The sequence below is a fragment of the Chenopodium album genome, chromosome 5 (assembly GCF_948465745.1).
Source record: "Chenopodium album chromosome 5, dcCheAlbu1.1, whole genome shotgun sequence".
Taxonomy (NCBI): Eukaryota; Viridiplantae; Streptophyta; class Magnoliopsida; order Caryophyllales; family Amaranthaceae; genus Chenopodium; species Chenopodium album.
In genome coordinates this window covers 7,058,204-7,084,213 of record NC_137838.1, presented here as the reverse complement: position 1 = coordinate 7,084,213, position 26,010 = coordinate 7,058,204, and the positions used below count along the sequence as shown (strand labels likewise).

Sequence of the window (26,010 nt, the reverse complement as noted above, 5' to 3'; positions counted from 1 at the left end):
TTGAAATCGGACCGCGCAACAATCAACAAAGAAGCCCATCATTGCCGCCCAAAATCACAACAATTGTAGCTCAAAATCGCAAATTCAAATGATTCAGGCAAATTTTGCAGAAATTCCGATTAGAGAAGGCAAAGAAATGGGAACTTTGGTTGGGTTTCGGGGAACAAATTGGGTGGTTATGGAGGAAGGGAGATGCAGGCTCATGCAGCAGGGGGAATAATGGGTTCAGCGCGGAGCCGGGAAGGGGTAGATGCGCCGACGCCGGGGGGCAAGGGAGGGTCGCGTAGAGGGCGAGGCTGGCTGGTGGCTAGATGAGGGGTTTTGGGTTTTTTTGATGACTTAACATCTCTCAACTTTTTTTGATGAGTCAAGGTCCCTCAACTTTTGCTTAGTCAGCAAAGTCCCTAAACTTTTGGCTGACAAACACTAAAGTGGGTGGTTGAGGGACTAAATTGGTGAAAAAAGTTAAAGAGGGACTAAAACGGCTTTTATACGAAACTTCAGGGACTGTATTTATGCTTTACTCCATAACCAATTAACCAATAATAAGCAACTCAAAGAGTTTGATATTCTTTAATTCATTATGAGCCACAAATCAAACCTCGAGTTTAACTTGGCAATATATCTTGCAAATCTGAGCTCTCCATCCTACTTCCTCTTTTCGGAAGGTAGATAAAATTGAAGTTTGCTTTGGCTTTAGAGTCAAACTGGCTTTTTTTTTTTTGGTAAATGTGACTGGTTTTAAGCCAAAAATCCTCATTATTATAGACCTTGTAGTATTAGTGAAGGCAAGCCAAATGAAACTTCTCACCAAGCTAAACTCAAATTGTAAACAAATTGCGAGCTGCTAAAATATTTGACAACTAGTTGAAAATTCACAAAAATTATTTTTGTGCTGAAAACACGTTCACTTGGTCCATTAGTTTAGGAGAAAACTGTATAGCATTAGATAGACTCTCAGTCCAGTAAAACCTTGTAAAAAATCAGAGACTCGGAAAAAGGAAAGGAGAAAATATGAACAGCAAGCTAAGATAATTGACAACTTGTTAATAGTTATCATGGTTCTACACTAAACAAAATTAAACTAGTAACAGCAGTAGTATTGCTGCTAGGTTAGAAGAGGCATATAACAACTGTCTCCTAAACATTATTATGATAAGAAAATATAAGATATCCTATAGCTTTTTGATGATAAGTGTTTTCTTTAATATATATATAATCTGGAGTTTGTCGAGTTCCGGTGTCATTAGAACCATGTTTTTCACTTCCTAATCATGTATAAGCTGAATCAAAGCTGCTCCATACATCAAGCAGGAAGTTTGAGCTTCTCATGCTTTTTCCAGCTGCAAAAAACAAACAAATTACTGATTAGAAATTAAAAAATCGGATAACATTCAGAAAGAAATCATGATTTTGATCAAAGTATGATGGCAATTTGCACTTGAACAACTTATTAGTATGTTCAAACAATCTTTGTCAGATAAAATCAACTTGGTGATTGTTACAAAGTTCAAGTTATACTGCAAATTTTCAGGAAGGCCAGCTACACCGACAATTGCCCCACTAATAATTAAGCAAGCTCGATCACATATCTATATAAGAACATGGCAAGCATTTTATTTCTTATTGGCATGAGTTTTCACATTAGGGAGAAAGAAAGCAACATACTATAGACTGCATTGCTCTTCATGACAACAAAAAAGAAAAGGTATAAAAAAAACAGCATTCATCAATCCAGTCAAAAATCCATGATCTCGGACCCATGATCTATATATGCCCCGCAGCTCCAATTGATTAGCATGACTACAGAATGATCATGGCATCTTTTTCTAAATTTTAATATTTTTTTCCCCACTCTTTTTCTATGTTTGGGAATGAGGTGGGAATCATACAGAAAAGGAATACTCCATACCTGAGTATGTAGTAATAAAAGAAGTCGGCATAAAGAGCTGTCTGGACCAGACCTGATATCCAAGCTGCAAATGATTTTATATTTAAGTTATTTTCTCAGAAATGGACATCATGAAAAATCAATGAAATGAACATGAAACTTCTCAAGACTTACGAATCCAGCGAGCCCTGTGATCTTGCAAAAAGTACCGATATATCCAGTTCAAAACATAAAGAGCACGATATGCACTGCAAAAAAGGGATAAAAGATGGGAATCATTATAATCCATCCACCATATATGGAATCTCATTTGAATGGTTGACCAATAAAATATACAATTAGGAGGTACAACACCTAAAGCCCCCTTTCAAAGAAATCTTGGTAAAGAGAACATAATGACGTTACATTACACCATAACACTACTCAGATTTTTCAGATTAGGCAACATCCTAAACCACGGCAGTGCCTAGGGGAGTTAGAATTGAAAAACATACAGAGTCTCACTCTGGTAGTTGCATAGAGGTTGTTGCCTTTAACTCTGGAGTGGAAGGTATGTTCAATACTCTAGTTCACTTAACATATAGAAACAAGTGTAATCTATATAATTTTGGACCAAAAATAAAAACTACGGAGCACAGGTTAAAAAAGTCAAAAAAAAAGAAAATTTCTAAGTTCCAGCCTTAACACACATTAAGAGACAGAAACAGAAATTCAGATCATTGTGGAGCATATACGGATTATTGGCAACTAGATTTTTTCCATGCAATGCACCGATTGGATTTTCATATGATTATATAATGTATATTATCTGTACCTAAAATCTTGCAAATACTCAAATTAATATTGAAGACATTTTTTCCCTACATTGTAAACAACAATAACTCAAAAAAGTACCTCTTTTTTATTTAAAGGACAAAAAAGGCAAATCAAGCAAAATTAATTATTATTTGGAAGGATAAGGGAGTAGAGGGATTAAAAAGGATTATGCAACCCTTCAAAATAAGGAAAAAAAGACTTATAAGGTAGAAAAGTTAAACGATGATTCGTGGCACTAAAATTTCTGTTACATAATATTAGATTAGGTTTGAACATATGTTCTTCAAATCTTTACTTGATTGTGTGCTTCTAAAGCATTTCATAACGCTGTTTGGGATAAAGGGCTGAAGACGGGTCGGGGGTGAGTTACATCACGATATCATGCAAAACAACATCAGAGCAAGTAAAACATGAACTCCCCATCCAACCTTGTACAATCACAATGGCTTCTGAGTTTTCCAAACAATTTCTTTCACAAATTACTGCTCATACAGTCATACAAAAACAACCTCCAGTGCAACAGATCAGGATAGGATAGAAGGAATTTTAACAGAATAGGAAGAAAAAACATCTCAATACAGAAGCCACGAAGAATGAAACAATATTCATTATGATAACTCTACTTGAACAAGCAAAGCTTAAACCAAACAGAATGACTGAATAAGGTGAAATGGAGGAAAAATACCCCAGGAGGAACACATAATTTCCGGTCAAGTTGTCAATGTTTCTTGAATGCTGCAACAATACCAGTTGTGGCAAGATGGCAACTGCTTCCAGATACAATGAAAAGGTCCACAAAACCTACAATACACATTTAGGAATCAGGATTCAAGAAAAATGAAGAATAAGCAACACTCAATTCATCAAACACTGATAGTATGTTTCTAATAAAAGAAGCTATCAAGTCTCGAGTCTCGACAAATTACAGTAAACATGAATAAGTGAAGGAGTGAAAGTTGAGCTGAAGTGAAAGCTAGTCCCTAATACAAAGACTTATAAGCTTCTTCAATGCACTGACAGTCTGACAGGTTTTACATCCTGGTATTCAGGCCCTTATTTTTGCAACTTAGCTCCTAAAAGAAACATGAACTGTTTAGTGAACATGATATCGGATCTACCTTCTGTCAGGGATAGTGGAATACCACAGGAAAATGAAGGGAGATCTATCCACTATTAGAAAAATTTAAACTTAGTCATAAGATCCTCCACAATAGACTCTTCAAATTAGCTCATCGGTTCATTTGTTCATTGCACATCATTTGTAGTTAAGTGTCAAGCATTCATGTGAGCACATATGTTTTAAAAGGTAATTTATCTGTCTGTCCCGATTTCATTTATTGTAGGAGTGCTTTAGTTCTCTAGGTATTAACAATTTGCTTACTATTGCTACTAGCCTTATTTGGGGGGGGGGGGGGGGGGGAGGCTACAGATTTTGTTCAAAATTATTGTTACGACATCAATAAAATCAGTACAGACTTGCAAATTAAGTGTAAGAACAGACAGTATGACTTACATCCGTCAAAGTGAATTCGTTGTGAAGCAGAAGAGCCAACCCAAAGCATGGAAGCAGCAAAAAGTAATGCTTAAAAGTATCTTCGTTCATGCTGTATGTTTGTTTCACAACTTTATGACATCTCATGTACCAAACAATGGCGAATGATGTTCCAATAAAGACTATCTTCATTACAGTGTTATACAACGACACGAATCTGGTGAAGAGATCCAAGTACCGGGTCAAGAAGACAATAACATATAATTCCTGGGTTTTCAGAGATATTCCTGGAGAAATATATAACAAATTGTTCAGCACAAACAAAAGTAGCAAACTCTCAAACAGGCAAAAGTTCTTAACATGAAATTGCACCAAGATTTAAATCATCAAAATCACCCATGAATCAAAATCAACATCACCCCAATACCTTTAAACCAGCTCCGTGATAATAGAGAGGTTGTTTCCCAAATATTCTTAATCGGATACACAATACATACCCATCTGATACTTTATATTGCAATGATTAAGGAGTGACAATTTATCAATTTCGATCATCAATTTCCAATAATTTAAGCCTTCTTACACCATACTAATGGAACAATTGGAGAATGGAGACAATATCATTCAAATTTCTTCCTATATGCCGCCATTTTAGGTCAAGGTGAACAAATAAAAATTAGTTCACCAATTTCCTAATTACCCACCTCTTCTTCCCAAATGTGCATGAATCATGATCAAACAAACCAAAATCAATAAAATCAACCACAAAACAAAAACTTTATGAATTATAACAAAATCCCTAATCAAAAATTCCCAAACTTCATCAATAAAACAATCCAACATGCATAATCTTAAAAAATATTTCAACTAAATACTCAGAAATGAGAGAAACCCATTAACATATAATCAATACCCACATCAAAAAATCAAACAAAAACAACATTGATGACAAAATCATAATAAATGGGCAACAAAATTCATAGAAATGAAAATAGGAAACAAGAAATATAATACCAGAACAAGACTTGGTAGCATGGATCTTCAAAAGAAGAACAACGATGCTGAGGAGATGGGTCATATCTCCGGCTAACCTGAATAGGTTCATCATTACTCTCACTTCCTCAAACCTGGGAATGTCAATGTGATTTCAGACGAGTTTTTGCATAAACAAACGAAGCAGAAGAGAGGGAGAGGAGAGAGAAAATAATGAGAGTAGCCGTGGCGTAGACTTTGTGCGTGAGCGCCTGAGCGGTGACCCTGCTGTTAATTTTTTTTTTACATAACACCCGAAGGTACAGTACATCTAAGGGCATTTGTTTGTTCATTTGAGGATAAAATGAACAATAATCATCGAAATGAGCAAAAAATAAACTCGAGTGCATCATACACCCGGGTGTGTAAAAAATTATCTGTGAAATATAAAGTATATATTTTATGTATTCTTATCACTTAATTACCTCATATAAAAAAAATTATAGAGACATAACCGTTAGTTGTAATTGTTAATTCAACATAATTAATTTTGAAGAAGAGCAAATTGAATATGAAAATTTAAGCATGTACGAAATGTACTGTTAGAATTGTACTATACACAATTTTAAACAAATAAGAAAGATTTTAAACTTGATATTTACAGAGGAAAATAGGAAAAAATACATATACATACAAAGTTTTTTATTCGCTAAAGCACAAGGGAAAGATGCAATACTTGGTGAATGGTGATAGAAGGAAAATAAATAAATTAAAGAGTATAAATAAATTGAGATGAGAGAAATTAAATTTGAAATTTGAAACCAAAAAAAATATAATGATTTCATATGTTAATTAGGCGGAAAAAGTTTTTTTGTAAAGTTGTCATCATGTCATGTGGACAATGTGATGTCAGCGGTTGCTGGTTTAGTGATAATTATAGCTTTTTGTGAAAGACCGAGGAGTTGCAATATTTTATTTCATCGGTGATGTTATTTTCTGTTTTTCTCTCCTTAAGGCTTGGGTCTTTCTCTTTAACTTTCCTGTTTCCTTGTAATGCATCCTCTTTACGTTGCAATTAAGGGAAAACAAAATATGTGTATTCATTGTTATAAAAGTACTTTGTTAGGCCATTGTCCACACATCAGACATGTTGGTTGGATGTTGATTGGTTTGAATTATGTTCATTCGTTTTAGCTTAGGGTTCGTTTGGCATTGCTGTGGTTTTCTTTTTTTTTTAAAAGTATATGATATATGTCCCATAATGAATAAAAATTATATAAACTTATTAAAATCATGATAATTTTGAAAACTGACAACAGAAAAGTGAAAACATCTTTTTCTTGTTTTTGAAAAAAAAAAAAAAAAAATGAAAACCAAAAATGATGTCAAACAAGCCCTTAGTTGGTTGGTTTTCTGTTTCACATTGAGTTACAAAAGATAAATGTCACGTAGCTTAAAGTATCGGTGAAGTTTTAATACTTAGCTTGTAAATGATATTAAGATTATTAAGCTGGTATTTTAATTTAGTATACTATTTTTTTTGTGGTAAATTATAAATTACAGAGTAGTTGCAATGGTATTTTATTTGATCGGTGATGCTCTTTTCTTTATTTTTCTCCTCAAGGCTTGGGCCTTTTTCGTTTCCTTATGATGCGTCCCCTCCACGTTGCAATCAAGGGATAACAAGTGATTTGTATTCATTGTTACAAAAGTACTTTGTTCTAGCTAGGCAGTTGTCCACAAAAGTAAATTGCATAACAATTAGCTGATACTTGGATGTTGATTGGTTTGAGTTTTGTTCATTCGTTTTAACTTAGTTGAATGTTTTTGTGTTTCACATTGAATTACCAACGATAAATATCACCTAGATTAAAGTATTGGCGGTGTTATAATACTTGTAAATGATACAAACCTATATACACTTGAGTGATGTCGTGGTGGAGAGTTGAGTGTTTGCACGCTTTTAAACATGTATTAAAAAATAAAGAAAAATATTAACGAAATAATCAAATATTATTTAAGTTGTTTAGCCTATCTTACTGAGTAAGCAAAACTAAACATTACAAAATGCAAGTTTGGAGCAATACAATAAATTTTATGTGATTTATTCTCTAAATGTAAAACTTTCACCAAAAAAAGGATTATTTTTTAAATACCTTATGAAGCACGACATCATTAGTTGATTGGTTTTATTTTATTTTTATTAGCACAGCAAAGTCAACTAGGCTCCAATTGAGGATCTTATCACAAAAAAAATTGATTGGCACTCGCCAATGCATGAGGATATAAAAAAAAGGTGATATGCAAGACGACCTTTGGGCCACTACACCAGTAGGTCTATATCAATTAGTTGTAGTCGTTGATAGTTAAAATTGTTGATTGCAAAGCATTTGCCATGGCTGTGAGACGTAGACTATATACGGGGTCGGTGATGTTTGATTATCAAGTGTTATTTTCTTTGAATATTTGACTTTTTTTCTTTCATTACATTTCTTTAAGAGCAAATGTTAATAAGATTTTCATGAAAATGATCTAACTCCTTTGAAGTTGAGTAATGTTGGAAAATGATTGTCAAAATATAAGCGTCTCCTTGTATAACGATGGACACTATGTACATGTGCTTAATGCATTTGAAGTTGTATTTGAAATTGTATTTGAAGTTTGATCATTATCATTGTTTCTTGGCAGATGAGATGCTTGACATTTTTTTTTCTTCTTTCGAGTTTAGAGCATGACTTCTTTTGGTTAGTTTAGATTTTTGAAAGTTTATTAATTAACAAGAATATCACAATGAAAATCACATTATGTGGCCAGTTAGTAAAAACTAACAATAAAATTCTCACAACCTAAAAGTCTAAAACCATGGAAACTAGTTGACTAAGAAGATTGTTTAGGTTATTTTTCTATTGTTCCATTAATCCCATACTTATATAGAAAACAGAAAATCTATTTAGATATGTTCACATGATAAAGCACACAAATTACCATAAAACTTTTAGTTACAATAAACAATCTCATTTTCAGATCCAACCAAGTAGATTATACCACCATCATACTTTGTATCATCAACACAAGAATCCTACGAAACCTGTTACCGTTACATATACTGTTGTTTCAGTGGAAACATTCCATAAAAACGCATAAAATTTCAAAATCATCATAATTTGAAGTTACAATAAATAAGTGTTTTTTTTTTTAAAAAAAGTTACAATAAATAATCTTATTAACAACCAGCCAAGTATATTATACGAGTACCACCATTTTTTTCTGCATCATTTTCACAAGAACCATATAAAACCAGTTACAATTGCATATATCATTTTTTTTTTTAAAAGGGTAGCATTCGATTAAAAGCATAACATATTTATTCCAAATTCTAACTTTTTTCCAACATATTCATTCAATAAGAAGATTCAAATTCAAAGAAACAAAAACATCAATATTCCCTTTTCCCTACCAAACTACATTAAAAAATGGGCCAAAATATTATCATTTTGCTCCGAGCCTCCAACTCCTCGCTCAAGCCTCTCTTACCATACGACGGTGTGCCGCACCCTCACTTAATAAAACTCCCACTTCAAATTAACGCTAACTCAAATTATTGTATTGTATAACTCCTATAAAACCCAAAAACTTAAACCCAAATTTAAAAAAATAAAAAAACCAAAAGAAAAAAAAACCCTGCTTCAATTTGAAGCTGTCTTTTTTTACAGTCTTCTCCCTTTCGTTTGTCCCGCTTTTAATTTTCTCTCTCTTAAAATCTTCCAAATTTTGAGAAAAATTATAGAGAGAGAAAGGCTAGGGTTTTTGTTTTTCACTGAACTTTTTTCCGACTAATTTCTAGGGTTAGGGTTTATCGGAAAACTTTTTTTCCGATCAATTTGTTATGGCGGCAGAAAAGCTTAGGGATTTGAGTCAGCCTATTGATGTTCCTCTTCTTGACGCTACCGTTGCCGCTTTCTATGGCACCGGATCTAAGGAAGAGGTATTGTACTGTCAAATTTACGCTCGATTTTTTTTCATTTTTTGCTGCATTTTTTTTTGAATTTTTTACACTCGTGGAGTGTGGAGTATTCTGCGAGTTTGTGTTTTTTTTTTTTTTGATTTTTATGATTTTGGTTTGCGTTGTTTTATGGTTGCAATTGAGGATTTGTTTTTGGTAACTTGATATGTTTGTGGTAATACATTGGTTATTGGAGCAATTTAGGGCATGTAATTTTGAATTGTTGAGTATTTTTGGGGGTATAATGTAGCTGTTATGCTCGCAAATATTGTGGAATTGTTGGGAATCATTGTATAATGGTTGTTGTAGGATGGTTTATTGTTTGAATTTACTGCGTATTGTATACTGGATTGGTTCCTCGTGAATTTATGATTTTGGGAGTTAAAATTTCTATAAATTTGCATACTTTTAATTGATAAGGAACGTGTGAAGTAGTGCCCGATGGAATTATGCGGCGAGAAGTAGTAATCTAGGTGTTTTGGAGAAGTTTAATTTTTTTTTTTTTGCTTAGTGTTTTTGGTAAATATAATGTAGTGTACTTAGCTAAATGCTGAAAGAGTGGAACACTTGTGTTCCTATTAATATATAGTCACATGTCAAATATTTGTATTGCTGGTTTTATTGTACTGCAAATTTACTTGTTGAATGAGTTATGTCGCTGGGATGTATGGAGGGAGAGTGGTGATTAGATCTGTTTATTGGGTAGGGTAGCCCAATGATAATAGGGTTAGGACCAAGCTTAAAGGGCCTTTAATGAACAGGGCCATTATTGGATAGGGTTAATGTAGGGTTAAAATGTTTGTCCAATTTAAAACTTAAAGAAAATAGATAATGTAAAAAAATTACAAAGATATTTTCATATTTATATACACTTAATTAGGGCTTTGTCTAATATTCATTTAGATTGATAGTTTGTTGGCCCGCCCATTCTTGACCCATTATTGACCTCTAAAATGTGACCCACTTTGACCCGATCTGCCCACACCGACCCTGCCCAATAACCAGGTCTAGTGGTGATATTTGCTGCATAATAGTTGCTTATAACCCCCTATATAGCTGGCAAAAGTTCGTGTCGTGTTTGTGTTTGGTCTCATGTCAACTTAGCGCTGTTCATAAACTCTATCAAAAATTATGTACAATGTTAGATAATTGCATAATTTGATCACTTTATCTAAACAATCGTGTTCGGGTTGATTTTGTGTCATGTCGTGTCACCCCCTCCCCTGAATTTCAAAATTCGGAATAATTAGCTTCTTCAATTTTCAAAATCCTTTGTGGCTCAGAATTTCATTACAAGCTTTAAGAAGAGAAGTGGTAGGGTCAATGACTTTTCCAGGTTGATTTTTTCTGAAGCCTAACAGAATGTTTTTCCCTTTGCGATGTTGACAGAGGGCTGCAGCAGACCAGATATTACGAGAATTGCAGAACAATCCTGACATGTGGCTCCAAGTAGTGCACATCCTTCAGAACAGTCAAAACTTAAATACAAAATTTTTTGCGTTGCAGGTCAGTCCAATAAATTTATTTAGTTTTCCATTTAAGAACTTTATTTAAATTTTAATTTGTTTGCATGTTGTTATGCTTTTATTCTTTTAATATGTGGAAGTTGTCTTTGGGATTTTTGTCAAGCTGTGCGAATATCTGAGATAAGTTCAGACTATAAGCCATATTCCGAGGTCTGACTATACGCAATATTTTGACCTCAGCACAACACTGGGGCTGATTTTTCTTGATGGATTGTTCAAACTCTATTTGCACTTTAATACCCCATCAATTTGTGCAATCATTCAGTGAAAAAGGGGAAAAAAGGACGGTTTGGCATTTATTATCACATGAATACCTGAAAGCTTTGGCCAGAATGGATTACTGTTCCTAAATGTTCAGAGTTCCAGTATTACTGGATTGGCCATTACTTGTGACTGTGAATGTGTAGCATACATTTTAATTATATATAGAATACCGCTTTTGCTATTCATTGAGTAGCAGTGGGTTAAGGTTTAGTTTATACTCATTTGAGCTTATCCTTTGGAAAGTGACTCATCAAATAGCCTCTGATTACTGGGACGACCTGCAAGCCATCAAGTAAGCAAGGGATTGGTAAATTATTTTTGTGGCGATAGTATTATTCTTATGAAGGAATGAAGTGAAAAGGGAGAATACAGTGTCACAGTCAAGATTTTGCTGATTATGGGCGTAAGGGTGGATAGTATCTCTTTCTCTGAGAAAGAGGTCAAATGTAGCTTGACGAATCGAGGATAGCAGAAGACCAAAGTTAATTTTGAATACGAAAAATTGAAAAGTAACCTGTACATTTTGGTTTTGAAGGTTGTCTGTGTGCCATTGCATCCATGTTAAGTTGTCGCTGAAGATTGTTAATTTGGAAATTTTGTTGAAGTAAGATGATAATTAAACACAATTAGCAGCTTTAATGGAAGGGTCAAGAAGTATTTGGTGGGATTATGATGATTGAACACATCTGATGGAAGGGGCAAGAAGTTTGTGGTGGAATTATGATAATTAAGCACATCTGATGGAAGGGGTAAGAAGTGTGTGGTGGAATTACAGTGCATGCATATAGTTCATATATGATTTATGTTCAAATTCTTTGTCGGGGGTCATATAGCTCTTTCAGTTGGTTCTATCCCTCAACTATCTTATACATTGTCTATGGTAGCCAGAGCAGAATTGGTCAGATCCTGTGAATTAATTTTTGTATATATTTTGAGAATAGATGTGGACCTCCTGTGGCAGACTATCGTACCAAACACCAGTATGAGTATCAGGTTCAAGTATATTTCAAGAACTTGATGTAGCAGGGCGTAAAATGTTTGAATTGGGAACTCTATCCTAATGACAAGACACAAAATGCAGAGACACTTCTTGAAATAAATTCCTGATTTTAAATAGTCATTGAGCTGTCTGAGCCGAGAATTGAAGTGTTGTGTTTGTATTGAGTGTGTGGCAACTGGCAAGGGTATTTGAGGTGGAATTAAGATTTAAGTTGGTAATAAATGTGGCTGGGGTTGCAAGGAAAATGCTGATGGGCTTGCTTTATTTTTGATGCTGGAAACTTATTTTCCATTAAATAGATCCATTTTGCTGCATGTTCCAATAAATTAGATTCTGTCCAGTCTGACTACTTATTTGACTGTTATCCGGATCACAAAGGCATCCTAGTTAAACTTTGTATGTTTTGCCTTTTATTAAAGTTAGCTGTATCTCTGTGCCTTTTACTAATTACAAAACATCTGACCTTCTAAAATAAGAAATTGTCTTATCGGGTTGGGTAACAATGATGGCTGTTGCTATCTGTTTGGTTCTTTGTAATTTTACCAGCATGTGTGATGACAGCAGATCATAATTATTGCATTGGGTGTTCATGTGAATCTTTAGGTCATTGTATTGTACAAACAATTAATTTTCATGTAAATTTAAAGTGATAAGCTGCAGGATAGTACAGCTATAGGATTAAAGCTGTAAATATGTTATAATGCCTTTACTATAGACCATTTTTTTATATATATGATTTCCAAATATATATGTACACTTTAGTTTATAATTATGTATTTACTGAATTGTGACAGGTTTTGGAAGGTGTCATTAAGTACCGCTGGAATGCATTGCCTGTTGAACAGAGAGATGGAATGAAGAATTATATATCTGATGTTATTGTCCAGGTGTGTACCTCACACTTGTTTACCTAGTATTATTTGCATTATTTTTTCTCCTTCTATCCTTAAAAAGCCGTTTTTAATCATCAACTTTTTCACTAGTACTTTTCTCAGCTTCTGAGTTATCTTCTTAGTTCTTTTTGGATCTTACTTTAAAATTACTGATCAGATTTCGTTTTCTCTGTCTTTTTGAAATTTGAAAGCTTTCAAGAGACGAGGCTTCTTTCAGGCGGGAAAGGCTATATGTCAACAAATTAAATGTCATACTGGTTCAGGTATGATTGATTCTACTTTAAAGCTTGTTAAGGTTTTGTCTCTTTGCTCGATAACTAATGTCCACATGGAATAATTGAAGAGTAGTTTTTCACAGTTTGGAGTGTCTTTAATGAATTTGGACTTTTGTTAGGGATTTTATCAGTATGTTGAATATCTCAAGTTACCTTGGATTATGTTTGAGACATATGTATAATCTGCTGATAGTGTAAGTTTGTTCTACAAAAGAATATTGGAAATTATCATGCTATCCCTGATTAAGTGTCTTTTTTTAACATTCTTGCTAACAGCATAAAAGTAATTTTGGAATTTAGGTGGTGGTTGCTTAATGGACTACACTTTTATAAGATTTCTTTTCATGTTTTAAGTGATTGTGTGTCTCAGAACTTTCTTTTGTAACCTTAGTCTTGTGTTTTGGGCTTGTAAATCCCTCTTTTATCTTTTGTTTGTCAGTTCTGTTGCTGGTCATGATTTGATGTGTGGATGGTTTTTTATTTATAAGAAATTGTCTCTGACCGTGATTAGAATTGTTCCTATCATTTGTTCTGTCTTTTTTATGGCAGCTGATTCTTGTAAAATCTGCAGATTTTGAAGCATGACTGGCCCACTAGATGGAAAAGCTTTGTTCCGGATCTTGTTAGTGCTGCTAAAAGCAGTGAAACAATTTGTGAGAATTGCATGGTCATACTGAAAGTATGTATTTTTTCATATATCATTGCACATCCCCCCCAGGCAAATCCTGACTCTTTTAATTAATTGCTGTTGTTTATTTTTTCTCTCATCAGCTGTTGAGTGAGGAGGTTTTTGATTTCTCAAGAGGAGAAATGACACAACTGAAGATTAAGGAACTTAAGCACTCGTTAAATAGGTTTGTATTTGGACTTGTAATTTAAGAAATCTTCAGCAGTGTGTTATTTGGTTTTACTTAATCAAAAAAGAAAATAGAAAATTAGAAATCGAAATGTGGGTTCTCAATTCCCTTTGCTTGTGTCTGGTTTACTCTTTGTTGTTCAATCTTATTTGTAGAATTACTTTAACCCCTTAGCCGGTCTCCTATGTCCCTTAGGATTTCAATTCTCCCTTCCCGGGATTTAAGATTCATGCCTACTTTATCATTCATCTTATGGCCCACAAGCAATATTGCAACCCTCAGAGACTCAACATTGTTGACCACTGCTGCAGAAACTACTAGTAATGTGTTGCATCCAAGTTCAATTACCACACTGCTGATGGAGGAGAAAGAGTGGTCCTTACCATCATCAATTCTGGTCCTTGTTGCCACCAAGCCTTAAAGGCTCATACCCTAAATCATCTTGAGCTCATGACTTTCAAATTGATCTCAACTACAAACATCCGGATTACCTTTATGGGGGACCTTCGTCGGACCGAGGAAGATTATTAGGGGGAGGAGGGGTAGATGTTGAGGTAATCTGGTGGTAGGGCCTAGTGAGGAAGAAGGGAAAGAGGCTTTATTGGTTAATCTTATTGTTATTCCGTAAAAGTAAATGTAGGATTAGAATAGTTCTATTCCATATTTCCATTATCAAAGCTATACAAATGCAAATTTCCTTTCCCGATTCCTTTATCATCTTACTCCAATTACCTCACAATGTTTACTCCGTTACACAATCTCTTATTTTATCTACTTCAACTCGTTATTTGGTTATTCCATCTCTCTGAGTTTATGCTTGGAGTTTGATCTTGTTTATTAGTGTCTGCCTTTAAGTTGTGATACTATCTCAGATGTTCTTACCGTATTCTTCTTGCATTGCTGCAGTGAATTTCAACTTATTCACGAGTTATGCCTGTATGTGCTATCAGCATCCCAGAGGACTGAGTTGATACGTGCTACTCTTTCTACACTTCATGCTTTCCTTTCATGGATTCCTTTGGGATATATTTTTGAATCCCCTCTGGTTTGTCTAATCTGCTTCATTTATTGGTGCTTCTGATTTCCCTTTCATTATGTTTATCTAACTGTTGTGTCTTTGTTTCTTGAATGCTATAGCTGGAAACTCTTTTGAAATTCTTCTCCGTTCCAGCATATCGAAATCTTACCCTCCAGTGCTTATCTGAGGTAATATTGATATTTGATTTTCTTAAGGTCTTTTCTTACCCCTTGTATGTGCTTCAGTATCACTGTATGTGTGGTTTTGAATGACTTTTTGTTGATATTGTTACAGGTTGCTGCGCTGACCTTTGGTGAATTCTACAATGCCCAATATGTTAAGATGTACAATGTATTCATGGTTCAGTTACAGGTAAATGGCTATAGGGTTCTCATATCCGTCTTCAATTTTCTATGGTCATATTTGACCGTGTGCTGGAATTATCTTTTCCACTTCATTAATTTCTGCTATTAGTAGATAAGAAAGGGGAGGGGGTGGGTTTTTTTTAAAAATAAATAAATAAATAAATCATTTCCTCATTCAGGTGAAACTTTTAACATCTTGGGGGAAGATCTGCTTATTGCCTCTTTATTCTGTGCTTTCCAGTTAGATTTTAAGGAAGTTATGTTTTCCTAATGTTAGAGAAGGGTTTTACGTTTAGCTTACTAAGATGTTGTATCATTTGTGAGCAATATTTTTTCTCTTATCTGTTTGCTGGTTGCTCAACTTGTTTCATTTAAGCTTTTCTTTCTTCGGTTTAATGTCCAAGTCTAAGTTTTGGTGGAAAGGGAAAAAAGGTGCTGAGTATTAAGTTGATTACTGAATTGTGGGAATTACTTTCTGTTAGTGGTGCACTTGGAATTAGCGAAGAATGGGAATGAGTCCCTTAAGAGCTTGTTCAATTATAGCTTTCGGGTTATTATCTCTGGTACTTTTTTGTACTCCGTAATAAACATTGCTGAAACAACAATCTCCATTTGAAGTATCACTTGTTATTTGCTACACAATTTAATATATAGTCATTGGTGGCTCTATGACTTCGGATTTTTACCCCCCTCTAGGTGCTATGTTCATTCTTTTTTGAGGTGATTATGATTATTTTGTCATTTTATTCACGCCCACTTACCGTTGAATTCTATGGGGAGAAAATTGTAATTTATTCTTCCTTTCTCAATAGTTGCCTCTTTTTGACTTTTCATATTGTTCTTTTACTACCTTTGACCAAGGCCTATTACAAATATATAAAAATAAATTTCATGTTTATAATTGTTGTTGAGTTAATCTCATTACATATTTTTAAATTATAATTTTTTTAAAGTTTAATGAAAGCGTTTATTAATGGTCAAAGTAGTGCGTTTGCAAATTTGACTAGTTAAAATGATGCAATTATTAAGAAATGGAGGAAGTACGTACTACATAAATAGTATTTAGGTGTTAGTTTATATAGGACCAATAATTAATTAATTTATTATTTTGCTAGCTGTTTTTTTTTTTTTTTTTTTTTTTTTTTTTTTTTTTTTGTGTTCCATTTTATTACCCATTAATGAGAAATTCAATTTTAGAAGGGACATCCATTAGTGCTATTAATTCTTTTTATGTTTATAAATTCATTCTTAATTCATTAGTTTATATTGTTATTGATCATATTGTTTGTATTGGTTTTTAGCATGCAGTCAATGCATTTTAAGAAATTTTGGTATATAGTTATTGGTGGTGAACTAAGTTCTAGTAAAGAGTGTTTCAAAAAAAAAAAAGTTCTAGTAAAGAGAATTGTGGAATTCTGGCACATCAGTTGTTTCTTTTTTCTTTCTTTCTTTTTTTTGGTTTATATTGATATTGATTATTGCTTTTGATTGCTCTCAGGCTATTCTCCCGCCAACAACAAATATTCCTGATGCTTATGCTAATGGATCATCTGATGAGCAGGTTCTGCTTTTGGTTTTCGATTTCTACCTGAACTATCTGCTAGTTAATTTTCCATTCAAGATTCAACTAACTTCAATTTGTGATGTTTTCTCAGGCTTTTATTCAGAATTTGGCTCTTTTTTTCACTGCATTTTTTAAAGTGAGTTTCTGTAATGAACACTTGCCTTTTTTTTTTTTTTTTTGGGTTTCTTGTATAGTTTTTGTCTTGATTTAGGGGGTAAAGTCGCATAATGCATTGACTGTTAAATGGATTTTATAACGGTGTGATAATAGTTTACTGATACTTATTTTTCTTTATTGTTTCTTTAGTAAGCTGGAATTAGTGTTGCCCCATTTTTAGGCCATATCCTTGTTGCGGGGTGTCTTATCTTTTCTGAAGTTTGTGACCTTAAGCTATGCTGACTACTGCCTGCATTATTTGCATCTAAACTTTTTACACAAATTAAGACAATTGGAGAAAGAGTATTGATGGGTGAGAGGGTGTTACAAAAAGAGTGGATAAAGTACGAGAGAAAATACTGTAAAAAGGTGGGTTTGTGACTTTGTGTAAATAAAAAAGTAGCCAAAACAAGAGATATTGATTGGAAATGTAAATACTGTAGGGTAAGAGGGGTAAGATAGTAAAGAGGGTTTACCAAATATGGAGTAAAATTTAAGTGATAAGTACTTTTTGGAATGGAAAAAGATAGAAATTGTTGAGTAGCTTTCTGAAATGGAGGTAGTATGTTGTCTTTACATCTTTTACATGTTTGTTTCATGTTGATTAGCATCAATCTCACTGATGCCTTTGTTTGCAGTCACATATCAGGGTTCTGGAAGCCTCTCAAGAGAGTATAGCTTCCCTCCTGATGGGTCTAGAGTATCTTATCAACATATCATATGTAGATGATACTGAGGTTTTCAAGGTGAGTTAAATAATTTCTTTGAATCATACTTTTTGGCTCTCAATTTGCGGTCTTGGCTTTTCATGGGTAGTATTGATCTTTGATTCCTTCTTATATAATTGGTTGTCAGGTTTGCTTGGACTACTGGAACTCGCTAGTCTTGGAGCTGTTTGAGGCACACCATAATGTGGATAATCCTGCAGCAGTTGCGAATATGATGGGGCTGCAGGTGAAATTGTTATGATTCTTTGTTATTTCTATACAGTGTCTTATATTTCACTAGGAAGTTTATCTTCTTTCTGATCTCCATGTAGCTGATTTTTCTGTCAATTTACTATCTTCTCTGTATTTTATATTGTTAAAATGTCTTTTAGCATATGTAAGTTTTAGAGATGGATGCCATAACTGCCATCATGTTCCTTGTTTGTGCATTTCTTGGATGGAGGCTCAATTTTGCTCTCGTTCCCTGCTCAATTTTTTACTCAAAAATATGTTTTCTTGGCAGTTGCCCTTTCCTGGCATGGCTGATGGTACGGGCTCTCAGCTCCTGCAGAGACGGCAACTTTATGCTGGCACTATGTCAAAGTTACGTTTGCTAATGATTTGTCGAATGGCAAAGCCTGAAGAGGTTCTGATAGTTGAAGACGAAAATGGAAATATCGTCCGCGAGACTATGAAGGATAATGATGTTCTAGTTCAGTATAAGGTGATTAATCGTTTTGGACTTATCTTGTACCTTAAGTATTGGGTGCTGCATTCTGTTAGAATAGTTATTTTATCCTTAGCAGACTATTTTGGTTATGGTCTTGGAGGCTTTGACTTGTATGAATTTAAGTCTGTATGTGGAGATGCTTTTTTTCTTTTTATCTGCGTGTATTTATTTATTTATTTTTGCGTATTGAAGGATTGATTATCCTTGTAATTGTGAGGAACTGGTGATATGTTTTTTAAATCCTGTGTGCTGGATGGTGCTCTGGTGGTATGATGGTTGTGGTTTTGGCTGGAGATTTTTAGTAGTCATTTTGTGGCAACATCTGAGTTGCTGGTTATCTGCTGCAAAATTATTGTTTTCTACCATAACTTTTGACTGTTGAGCTGTGGGTATAGAGAAATTGCTCTTGTTGAGGAGTTAACAGCTGTACTTGTTTTAATTATCTGTTATTATTCCAGCATGGTAAAAAGTTGTTGCAATTTATTGCGTGATTCTGATTCTTGTGGATTCCTTTCTCTTGCTTGCACCTTTTTAGCCTTTCTCCCTTATAGTTTTTTTCACAAGGAGGGTTTTTGTGTTTATGGGTCATACATTTTTATGTCGCTATCATTGAGAAGGACTGGCTCATTGGTGCTCTGTCTTTTGCAGATCATGAGGGAAACTCTCATATACTTGACACATCTTGACCATGATGATACTGAGAAGCAGGTATTTGACAATTTCTTTTATCAATATCTTTATCGGCTCTATATTGTATGCTGTATTTGTCTGTTATACATGGTCAACATACAAATTTTGGTGTGGTCAAGAGTTGTGACATTTCTCAGCCAGCCTGAGTTTTTATCGTTTGGTTTGGTGGTTGATGTTTGTTATTATACTTCATTATTTACGTTAATGTAATGTCTGGTTTTATTATGGGCATGCCTTTTCTTTACAGTAAATCATTGAGGTTTTTGTTGACAGAATCTAGATTATAGATAAATTGTTGGTGCTAGGATCATCTGTGCTTGATATTTGATAGAAGATATTTGCAGTCAATGGCTCAGTGCCTAATGATATGTGACTTCTTTTGTCCTAATCTGCCCTGTTTTATTTCAGATGCTTAAAAAATTAAGCAAGCAGCTTAATGGTGAAGATTGGTCATGGAATAATTTAAACACATTGTGTTGGGCAATTGGATCAATATCTGGATCAATGTTGGAAGAGCAGGTATTTTATGTGATTTTTTAATCGCAAAATTTTGTTATCAGCAGATCTACGAGTTAAACCCTTGTTACAGTCAACCTTTCATTATTAGCTTTATAATTGAAAATTTTCTGGTGTTTTTTGGTCATTTTTAGGAGAACAGGTTTTTGGTGATGGTTATTCGTGACTTGCTGAATTTATGTGAAATCACAAAAGGGAAAGACAACAAAGCTGTGATTGCGAGTAATATCATGTAAGGGCTCATGCTTTTTTGACTGGTTTCCTGCGAAGCTTACTTTGGTATTGGTGTTTCTAGGATTTCAAGCTTTCATGTTATGGCTTGGTATTGGTGTTTAAAGGATTTCAAGCTTTCTTGTTATGGCTTGTTTTGTATTTCCCAGTAATGAATGATTTTTTTTTTTCAAGTTTTGATAGACATATTGGTTGAGCCTTCTTCCTGCTGTTTTTTTTTTTTTTGTTATTTGATTTGGTTTATATCTGTATTCATCAATTTGATGTTGTTGGGGATGGCAGGTATGTTGTTGGGCAGTACCCAAGATTTTTGAGGGCTCATTGGAAATTTTTGAAAACAGTTGTCAATAAGTTGTTCGAGTTCATGCATGAAACACATCCAGGAGTTCAGGTTTGCATTGTTATATTTTAATAATTATGTTGGTATTTAGCCAGTTGACCTTGATTTAGTGTTTTGTTGGAAGTTTGGTTCAGCTTTAATTTTATTATGTTTATTTTGTTTGTGTAGATATTGATGTAACCTTTTGATCCATTGCTTCTTTGGCCTTCAGTAAAATTTCATATGTTATTATCATGTTTTTTACAGGACATGGCATGTGATACATTCTTGAAAATAGTTCAGAAATGCAAGCGTAAATTTGTCATTATTCAGGTAATGGGAACAAAGGCTGGATTTTTATTTTTATTTTTTTTATTTATATATTTTTTAAATTTTTTTTATGGCGTGCTATATATTATAGTTTTTCACTCTATTGCTCTTTAGACATCTTTGTGGTTCTTGATGTTGAACCTGTGGAGTTCACATACATGAAGACTTTATGATAGATTTTTTCTGATTGCAGGTTGGGGAAAGTGAGCCATTTGTATCTGAACTTCTTACCGGCCTTCCAACAACAATTACTGACCTTGAATCTCATCAAATTCACATGTTCTATGAAGCTGTATGTCATTCCCCTTTATCTGTTGTGTTATTCAAGTGTTTTCTAATTGTGTGACAGCAATTTCTACGCATTGCTAGGTTGGTCATATGATCAGTGCTGAATCTGATCCACAAAAAAGGGATGAATATCTACGTCGCTTAATGGAGTTGCCCAATCAGGTACCTAATCTTTGATGCTTTAATATAATGGTATTTGTACTCCTTCGTCATGTTTTTATGTGCTTGTGATCATTTTTTTGCTGCACAGAAATGGGCGGAGATCATTGGGCAGGCACGCCAAAGTGTTGATGTGCTGAAGGAAACTGAAGTGATCAGGGCTGTTCTTAACATTTTACAGGTAGAAACATAACTGAAATTACGTATGTCGTTAATAGAAATGTCGTTGCTTATGTATTACCCTTAATATATGAGGTAAATATTAAAAAGATTGTAAAGTATACTGTTTTTGTCCTGTAAAAGGGAAAGGAAAAGGGTTTATTCAGAAAAAACCCAATTTGCCTTTAGTGGCTGCCAATCATTTCTTCATTTTAGCATAATAGTGATTGGGTTTTTTGGCTAGGTTTTTTTTTATTGTTTTGAGTTTATGTATTAATTGTCTGAATGATTTCTCAAGTTGATTGCCTGAGGTTTTTGAAGAGTTGCTGATTAATTTTATTCCCATGTTTTTTCCCTTCTTATCAGACAAATACAAGTGCCGCCACCTCTCTTGGCACTTGTTTCTTCCAACAGATCTCGTTGATCTTTTTGGACATGCTTAATGTGTACAGGTATATTGTATTTTTTTTATTGTTCCCTGTTTCTTATAGTTTGTATTGCTTTATTTGTGATGTAGTCTAATAACCCATCCTCCCTTTCTCTCTCTGCCTTTCTTTTCTGGGCTTTGTAGAATGTATAGTGAACTTATCTCAAACACCATTGCTGGCGGCGGCCCTTTTGCATCAAAAACCTCGTTTGTGAAGCTTTTGAGGTAATACTAGATCTTAAATCTACATTCCTGCCTTTTGAGGCTATTAAATATTATTCCTTCTTTCTGCTTTTACTTGCTTTTGCATTGAGATCTTGTTGTGGTTTACTTTGCTTGAATCAGATCGGTGAAGCGAGAGACTCTTAAGCTCATTGAAACATTCTTGGATAAGGCTGAGGATCAGCCACATATTGGAACCCAATTTGTGCCGCCAATGATGGATCCTGTTCTTGGGGATTATGCAAGGAATTTGCCTGATGCTAGGGAGTCTGAAGTCCTCTCTCTCTTTGCTACTATAATTAACAAGTAAGATCCTACTTTGAGGCTATCATTTGTTTGAAATTCTATTGTAATGTGATTTATGCGTTTCCACATGCATTTTGCTATTCCTACTATTTGCATATTGTCGTTGACTAATATTTTGTATTGGTCACTACGATATTACTGAATTTGATTCCTTAAACTTTGTTAATTGCTTTGGAAAATTGCAATTTGGGTTATGAATGAGTTTATCAAGTTGCTAACAGTTTGTTACTATAAACAGTATGAGCCTAGCTAAGTAATGGTGCAATTTTCATTTTTTCCCCCTGCAGTTATTATGATTGCATATGCTAATGCCTCGGTCTTATGATGCATATTAGGTTTTTGAAGCTATTGTAATTTGCAACTCCTTTGGATTATAAACGAGTCTTCTGTGAACTTTTGTCAGGTACAAGGCTGCGATGATTGATGATGTCCCTCGCATTTTTGAAGCCGTTTTCCAATGTACCTTGGAGGTGAGCGTCTCAACTTTCTTTAGCAGTATTGTCTTGAAGTGTTTACATGTTTGGATCTGATATTGTGGAAAGTAAACTGAATTACCAAACTATATTTTGAAGTATAGCAATCTGATTTTGATGAACTATTAGACATTGTCTTGCACCCTAATGTCACGTGCTGAGTGACCTGTTTACCCAGGAAAGTAAAGAGATGTTGTCCTCTTCTATGCAGCGCAATGTACCTGCTGCTTCATAAAACTGCATTTGAAGTTATATATGCTGCTGCATAGTATCTGCATCTATATGCTTACATTGGATTTTGTTGCTTTGGTTGGGATTTTTACCTTTTTTTTTTATGCTGGATGGGCCTTTCTGTTAGCTGTTTTTCTATATGGAGAGTTATTGATGCTGTTTTGTATGAGAGAGCTGTCATCAGGATTTTCCCCTTCACTATGTTACCTAACATGTATATTTATTGTGCGGTTAGATGATAACAAAGAATTTTGAAGATTATCCAGAGCATCGACTAAAGTTCTTTTCATTACTTCGGGCAATTGCTACTCATTGTTTCGCTGCATTGATTCGACTGTCACCTCAGGTTGTTTTTATTTTTATTGCTATTACTATATATTTTGTATTTCACGTCTCTAATTTCTTTGGAAAGTATTTAATAATCTTCTATTCTTCTGTTTGTCAAGTATAATTTTTTTGTTAACTTATGTTGCTTTAATTGTGATTATAAAATAGTCATTTTATTAAATACTGTTTTTCTGTATTTGGAGAATTTTAGACAGTCTTAGGAAAAGATAACGTCACATATTAGTAATATCTACCAAATTATTATTATCCTAACATATTTGCCTATTCCAGCAATTGAAACTCGTGATGGACTCGATTATCTGGGCATTTCGTCATACAGAAAGAAATATTGCTGAAACTGGGCTTAACCTCCTTCTAGAGATGCTTAAGAACTTTCAGGTTTGATGATGCCTCTTGCTCTTTGTGACAGTGTTGCTACTTGTGCTGTTTGCTTATGCTTACTGTTTCACGTAACAGGTGTCTGAGTTCTGTAATCAGTTCTACCGGACTTACTTCTTGACAATTGAGCAAGAAATTTTTGCTGTGCTTACGGACACCTTTCACAAACCTGGGTTTAAGCTGCATGTGTTGGTCTTGCAGCATTTATTCTGCTTGGTATACTTTTTATTTATTTATTTATTTTGGTTTCTGGTTCTCGAGCATTCGTACATTGTGAATACAGACTTTGAGATGAAACCCTTTTATTTTAGCCTGCCGTGGAATTTTCCATTTCTTTATTTCTTTAGTTCTGCATTTGTGAAATCTGAATATAAAATTGGTTTTATGTACATTTTGTTTACTTTCACGGAGGATCATTATATAGCATTTAAGAGACGTTGTATTTCCCATTTGCTGATGTTTGTGTGGTCTAGAGGTAGTAAATTGGCTTTGTTACAAGAAGTGAGTTTGTTCCTAAAAAAGTTGCTCAAAAAGAAGTGACATTGTGTAATCCTCATTCTAAAAAGAGTCCAAATTTTTATTGATGTCAATTTTTTAAAAATTAGCTGCTTTAGTGGCAAAAGTAGGAGAGGGACTGAAAGTATGTGTAATGTCGCTGATAGTTCTAGTCCCATGCATCTCTGGTTTCATGCTTTGACCTGACAACCAAGCATGTCAAAGTTTAGCTTTTGCCTAGAAGTTATAAAGTAAGAGTTTGTAAGAAGGCATGAACAGTGGTGTTAAGAATCTAGCTGTTGCTTGTTGGGTTCCTTTCAGGTACAATCTGGTGCTGTCACAGAACCTCTATGGGATGCAGCGACAGTCCCTTATCAATATCCAAATAACGAGATGTTTGTTCGTGAGTACACAATAAAGCTGCTCAGTACTTCATTTCCTAACATGACACCTACTGAGGTACGTTTTAATTTATTCTAAAGATCTGGGTTATGTCTTTATCCTTCGTTTTAAGTTTTAAGCTTTTACAGGTTACTCAATTTGTCAATGGACTGTTCGAGTCAACAAGTGAGCTTCCCGCATTCAAGAATCACATACGGGACTTCTTGGTGCAATCAAAGGAGTTCTCAGCTCAGGTAAAATCATGTCGCATTGCTGTTACTTTGTTCTTCACATGTTTCTGCAGCATTTATGCTTTAAATTTTTATTTGGATGGCATTTATTTAATGGAAGAGATTGCCCAGAAAGCATTTATATTGCTTTATACTTGCTTGGCGTGGGTTAAAGCACGATCAAATACCTTTTGACCTGAAAATACTTGAATGTTTCCATGTTTTCCCCAGCTATACTTTGCTGCTTGGTCGATAGTTCTCTTATCTGTTAGACAGAAATTTCAGTTTTTGCTCCCGTTTGGTGTGATGAACATCATAAATCACCCTTGATAAAAACAAGATTAATAATTTTTGCATACAAAGCTTCTACAGCAGTAAAGTTTTATAAATTGTGTGCCAAGTGTTCTCTCTTGGCGTCTTTTTTACTGTAATTTTATAAATTGTTGCTTTTATTTTCTGCAGGACAATAAAGACCTTTATGCAGAGGAGGCTGCTGCTCAAAGGGAGAGGGAACGCCAAAGAATGCTCAACATTCCTGGGCTTATTGCTCCTAATGAGATCCAAGATGAAATGGTGGATTCTTAAGAAGGCTAATATTCTGGGCATAATTGCTTCGTGGTTCCTAACTTAATCATGGGGGAACTTAGATTAACCAAAGGTTTATGAGGCTGGTTGGCGAGCATGATCCACATTTTTCCGGTGCTGTTTCTCTGAAGTATAATTGTTTTTGGCTTGTGGATGATGACGGTGCCCCTACTGGTAATCTTGGTTCTCTTTAGTGGATGGCTTATATCATCAATTGGTTGGTTGTAGATTATTTAGGTTTTCCTAGGAACATACAAAAGCCGTTTTAAGGGCTTTTTTAGAATTCAGTTGAATTGTATTCATCTGGGGGGTTAAGAGGTGTGTTATTAGTTCGACTTTCTGGCATCAATCTTTTGATGTAGTTATTATAATTTGTAAGTACTGCGTTAGCTGGTTTGTGCAGAAAGTTTTCTTATACTTTTGGGGTTTCTCTTTTAGGAATGGGGGTCTATGTTAGACTGTCAGTGTATTCTTATTGACAAAGAGCATTGTTCTTTGATCTACATATACAATTTTGTTCGACTAAATGTTTTGTTATATAGCAATGAGATTTATATCATTAGTTTTGCTTTTGAAATGAGGCTCGGTTTGGAAAAAATTTCCAAGAAAATGATTTTCCATTGTTAAGGCTTGTAAAGAAAATGAATCAAAAGGTTAGAAAACAAAGAGAGATGGTTATTTATACCCGGGTGCCCGGTGCACCTATGAGTATT

At 34.3% G+C, this 26,010-nt stretch overlaps 2 protein-coding genes across 2 annotated transcripts; one reads left to right on the top strand and one right to left on the bottom strand.

Annotated features, from left to right (window-relative positions):
- Window positions 1-1,010: 1,010 nt before the first annotated feature.
- LOC145630249 (ER lumen protein-retaining receptor B-like) lies at window positions 1,011-5,453 on the bottom strand. The gene is made up of 6 exons (XM_081682504.1): window positions 5,214-5,453; window positions 4,221-4,486; window positions 3,393-3,508; window positions 2,066-2,139; window positions 1,913-1,976; window positions 1,011-1,343 (listed from the first exon to the last, which is right to left on the bottom strand). The coding sequence occupies exons 1-6, from the start codon at window positions 5,305-5,307 to the stop codon at window positions 1,307-1,309; spliced, it is 651 nt and encodes a 216-aa protein (XP_081538630.1). The 5' UTR covers window positions 5,308-5,453; the 3' UTR covers window positions 1,011-1,306.
- Window positions 5,454-8,655: 3,202 nt separating this feature from the next.
- On the top strand, window positions 8,656-25,859 carry LOC145631719 (protein EXPORTIN 1A-like). Its single transcript, XM_081683877.1, has 32 exons — window positions 8,656-9,156; window positions 10,564-10,680; window positions 12,759-12,851; window positions 13,049-13,120; window positions 13,704-13,811; window positions 13,904-13,986; window positions 14,896-15,034; window positions 15,127-15,195; window positions 15,302-15,379; window positions 16,871-16,933; window positions 17,028-17,072; window positions 17,731-17,838; window positions 17,948-18,046; window positions 18,323-18,523; window positions 19,178-19,237; window positions 19,628-19,738; window positions 19,870-19,967; window positions 20,249-20,357; window positions 20,553-20,618; window positions 20,809-20,907; window positions 20,985-21,065; window positions 21,154-21,243; window positions 21,588-21,673; window positions 21,793-21,873; window positions 21,994-22,176; window positions 22,580-22,646; window positions 23,116-23,226; window positions 23,499-23,606; window positions 23,685-23,822; window positions 24,423-24,560; window positions 24,632-24,736; window positions 25,175-25,859. The coding sequence occupies exons 1-32, from the start codon at window positions 9,058-9,060 to the stop codon at window positions 25,295-25,297; spliced, it is 3,228 nt and encodes a 1,075-aa protein (XP_081540003.1). The 5' UTR covers window positions 8,656-9,057; the 3' UTR covers window positions 25,298-25,859.
- Window positions 25,860-26,010: the final 151 nt, after the last annotated feature.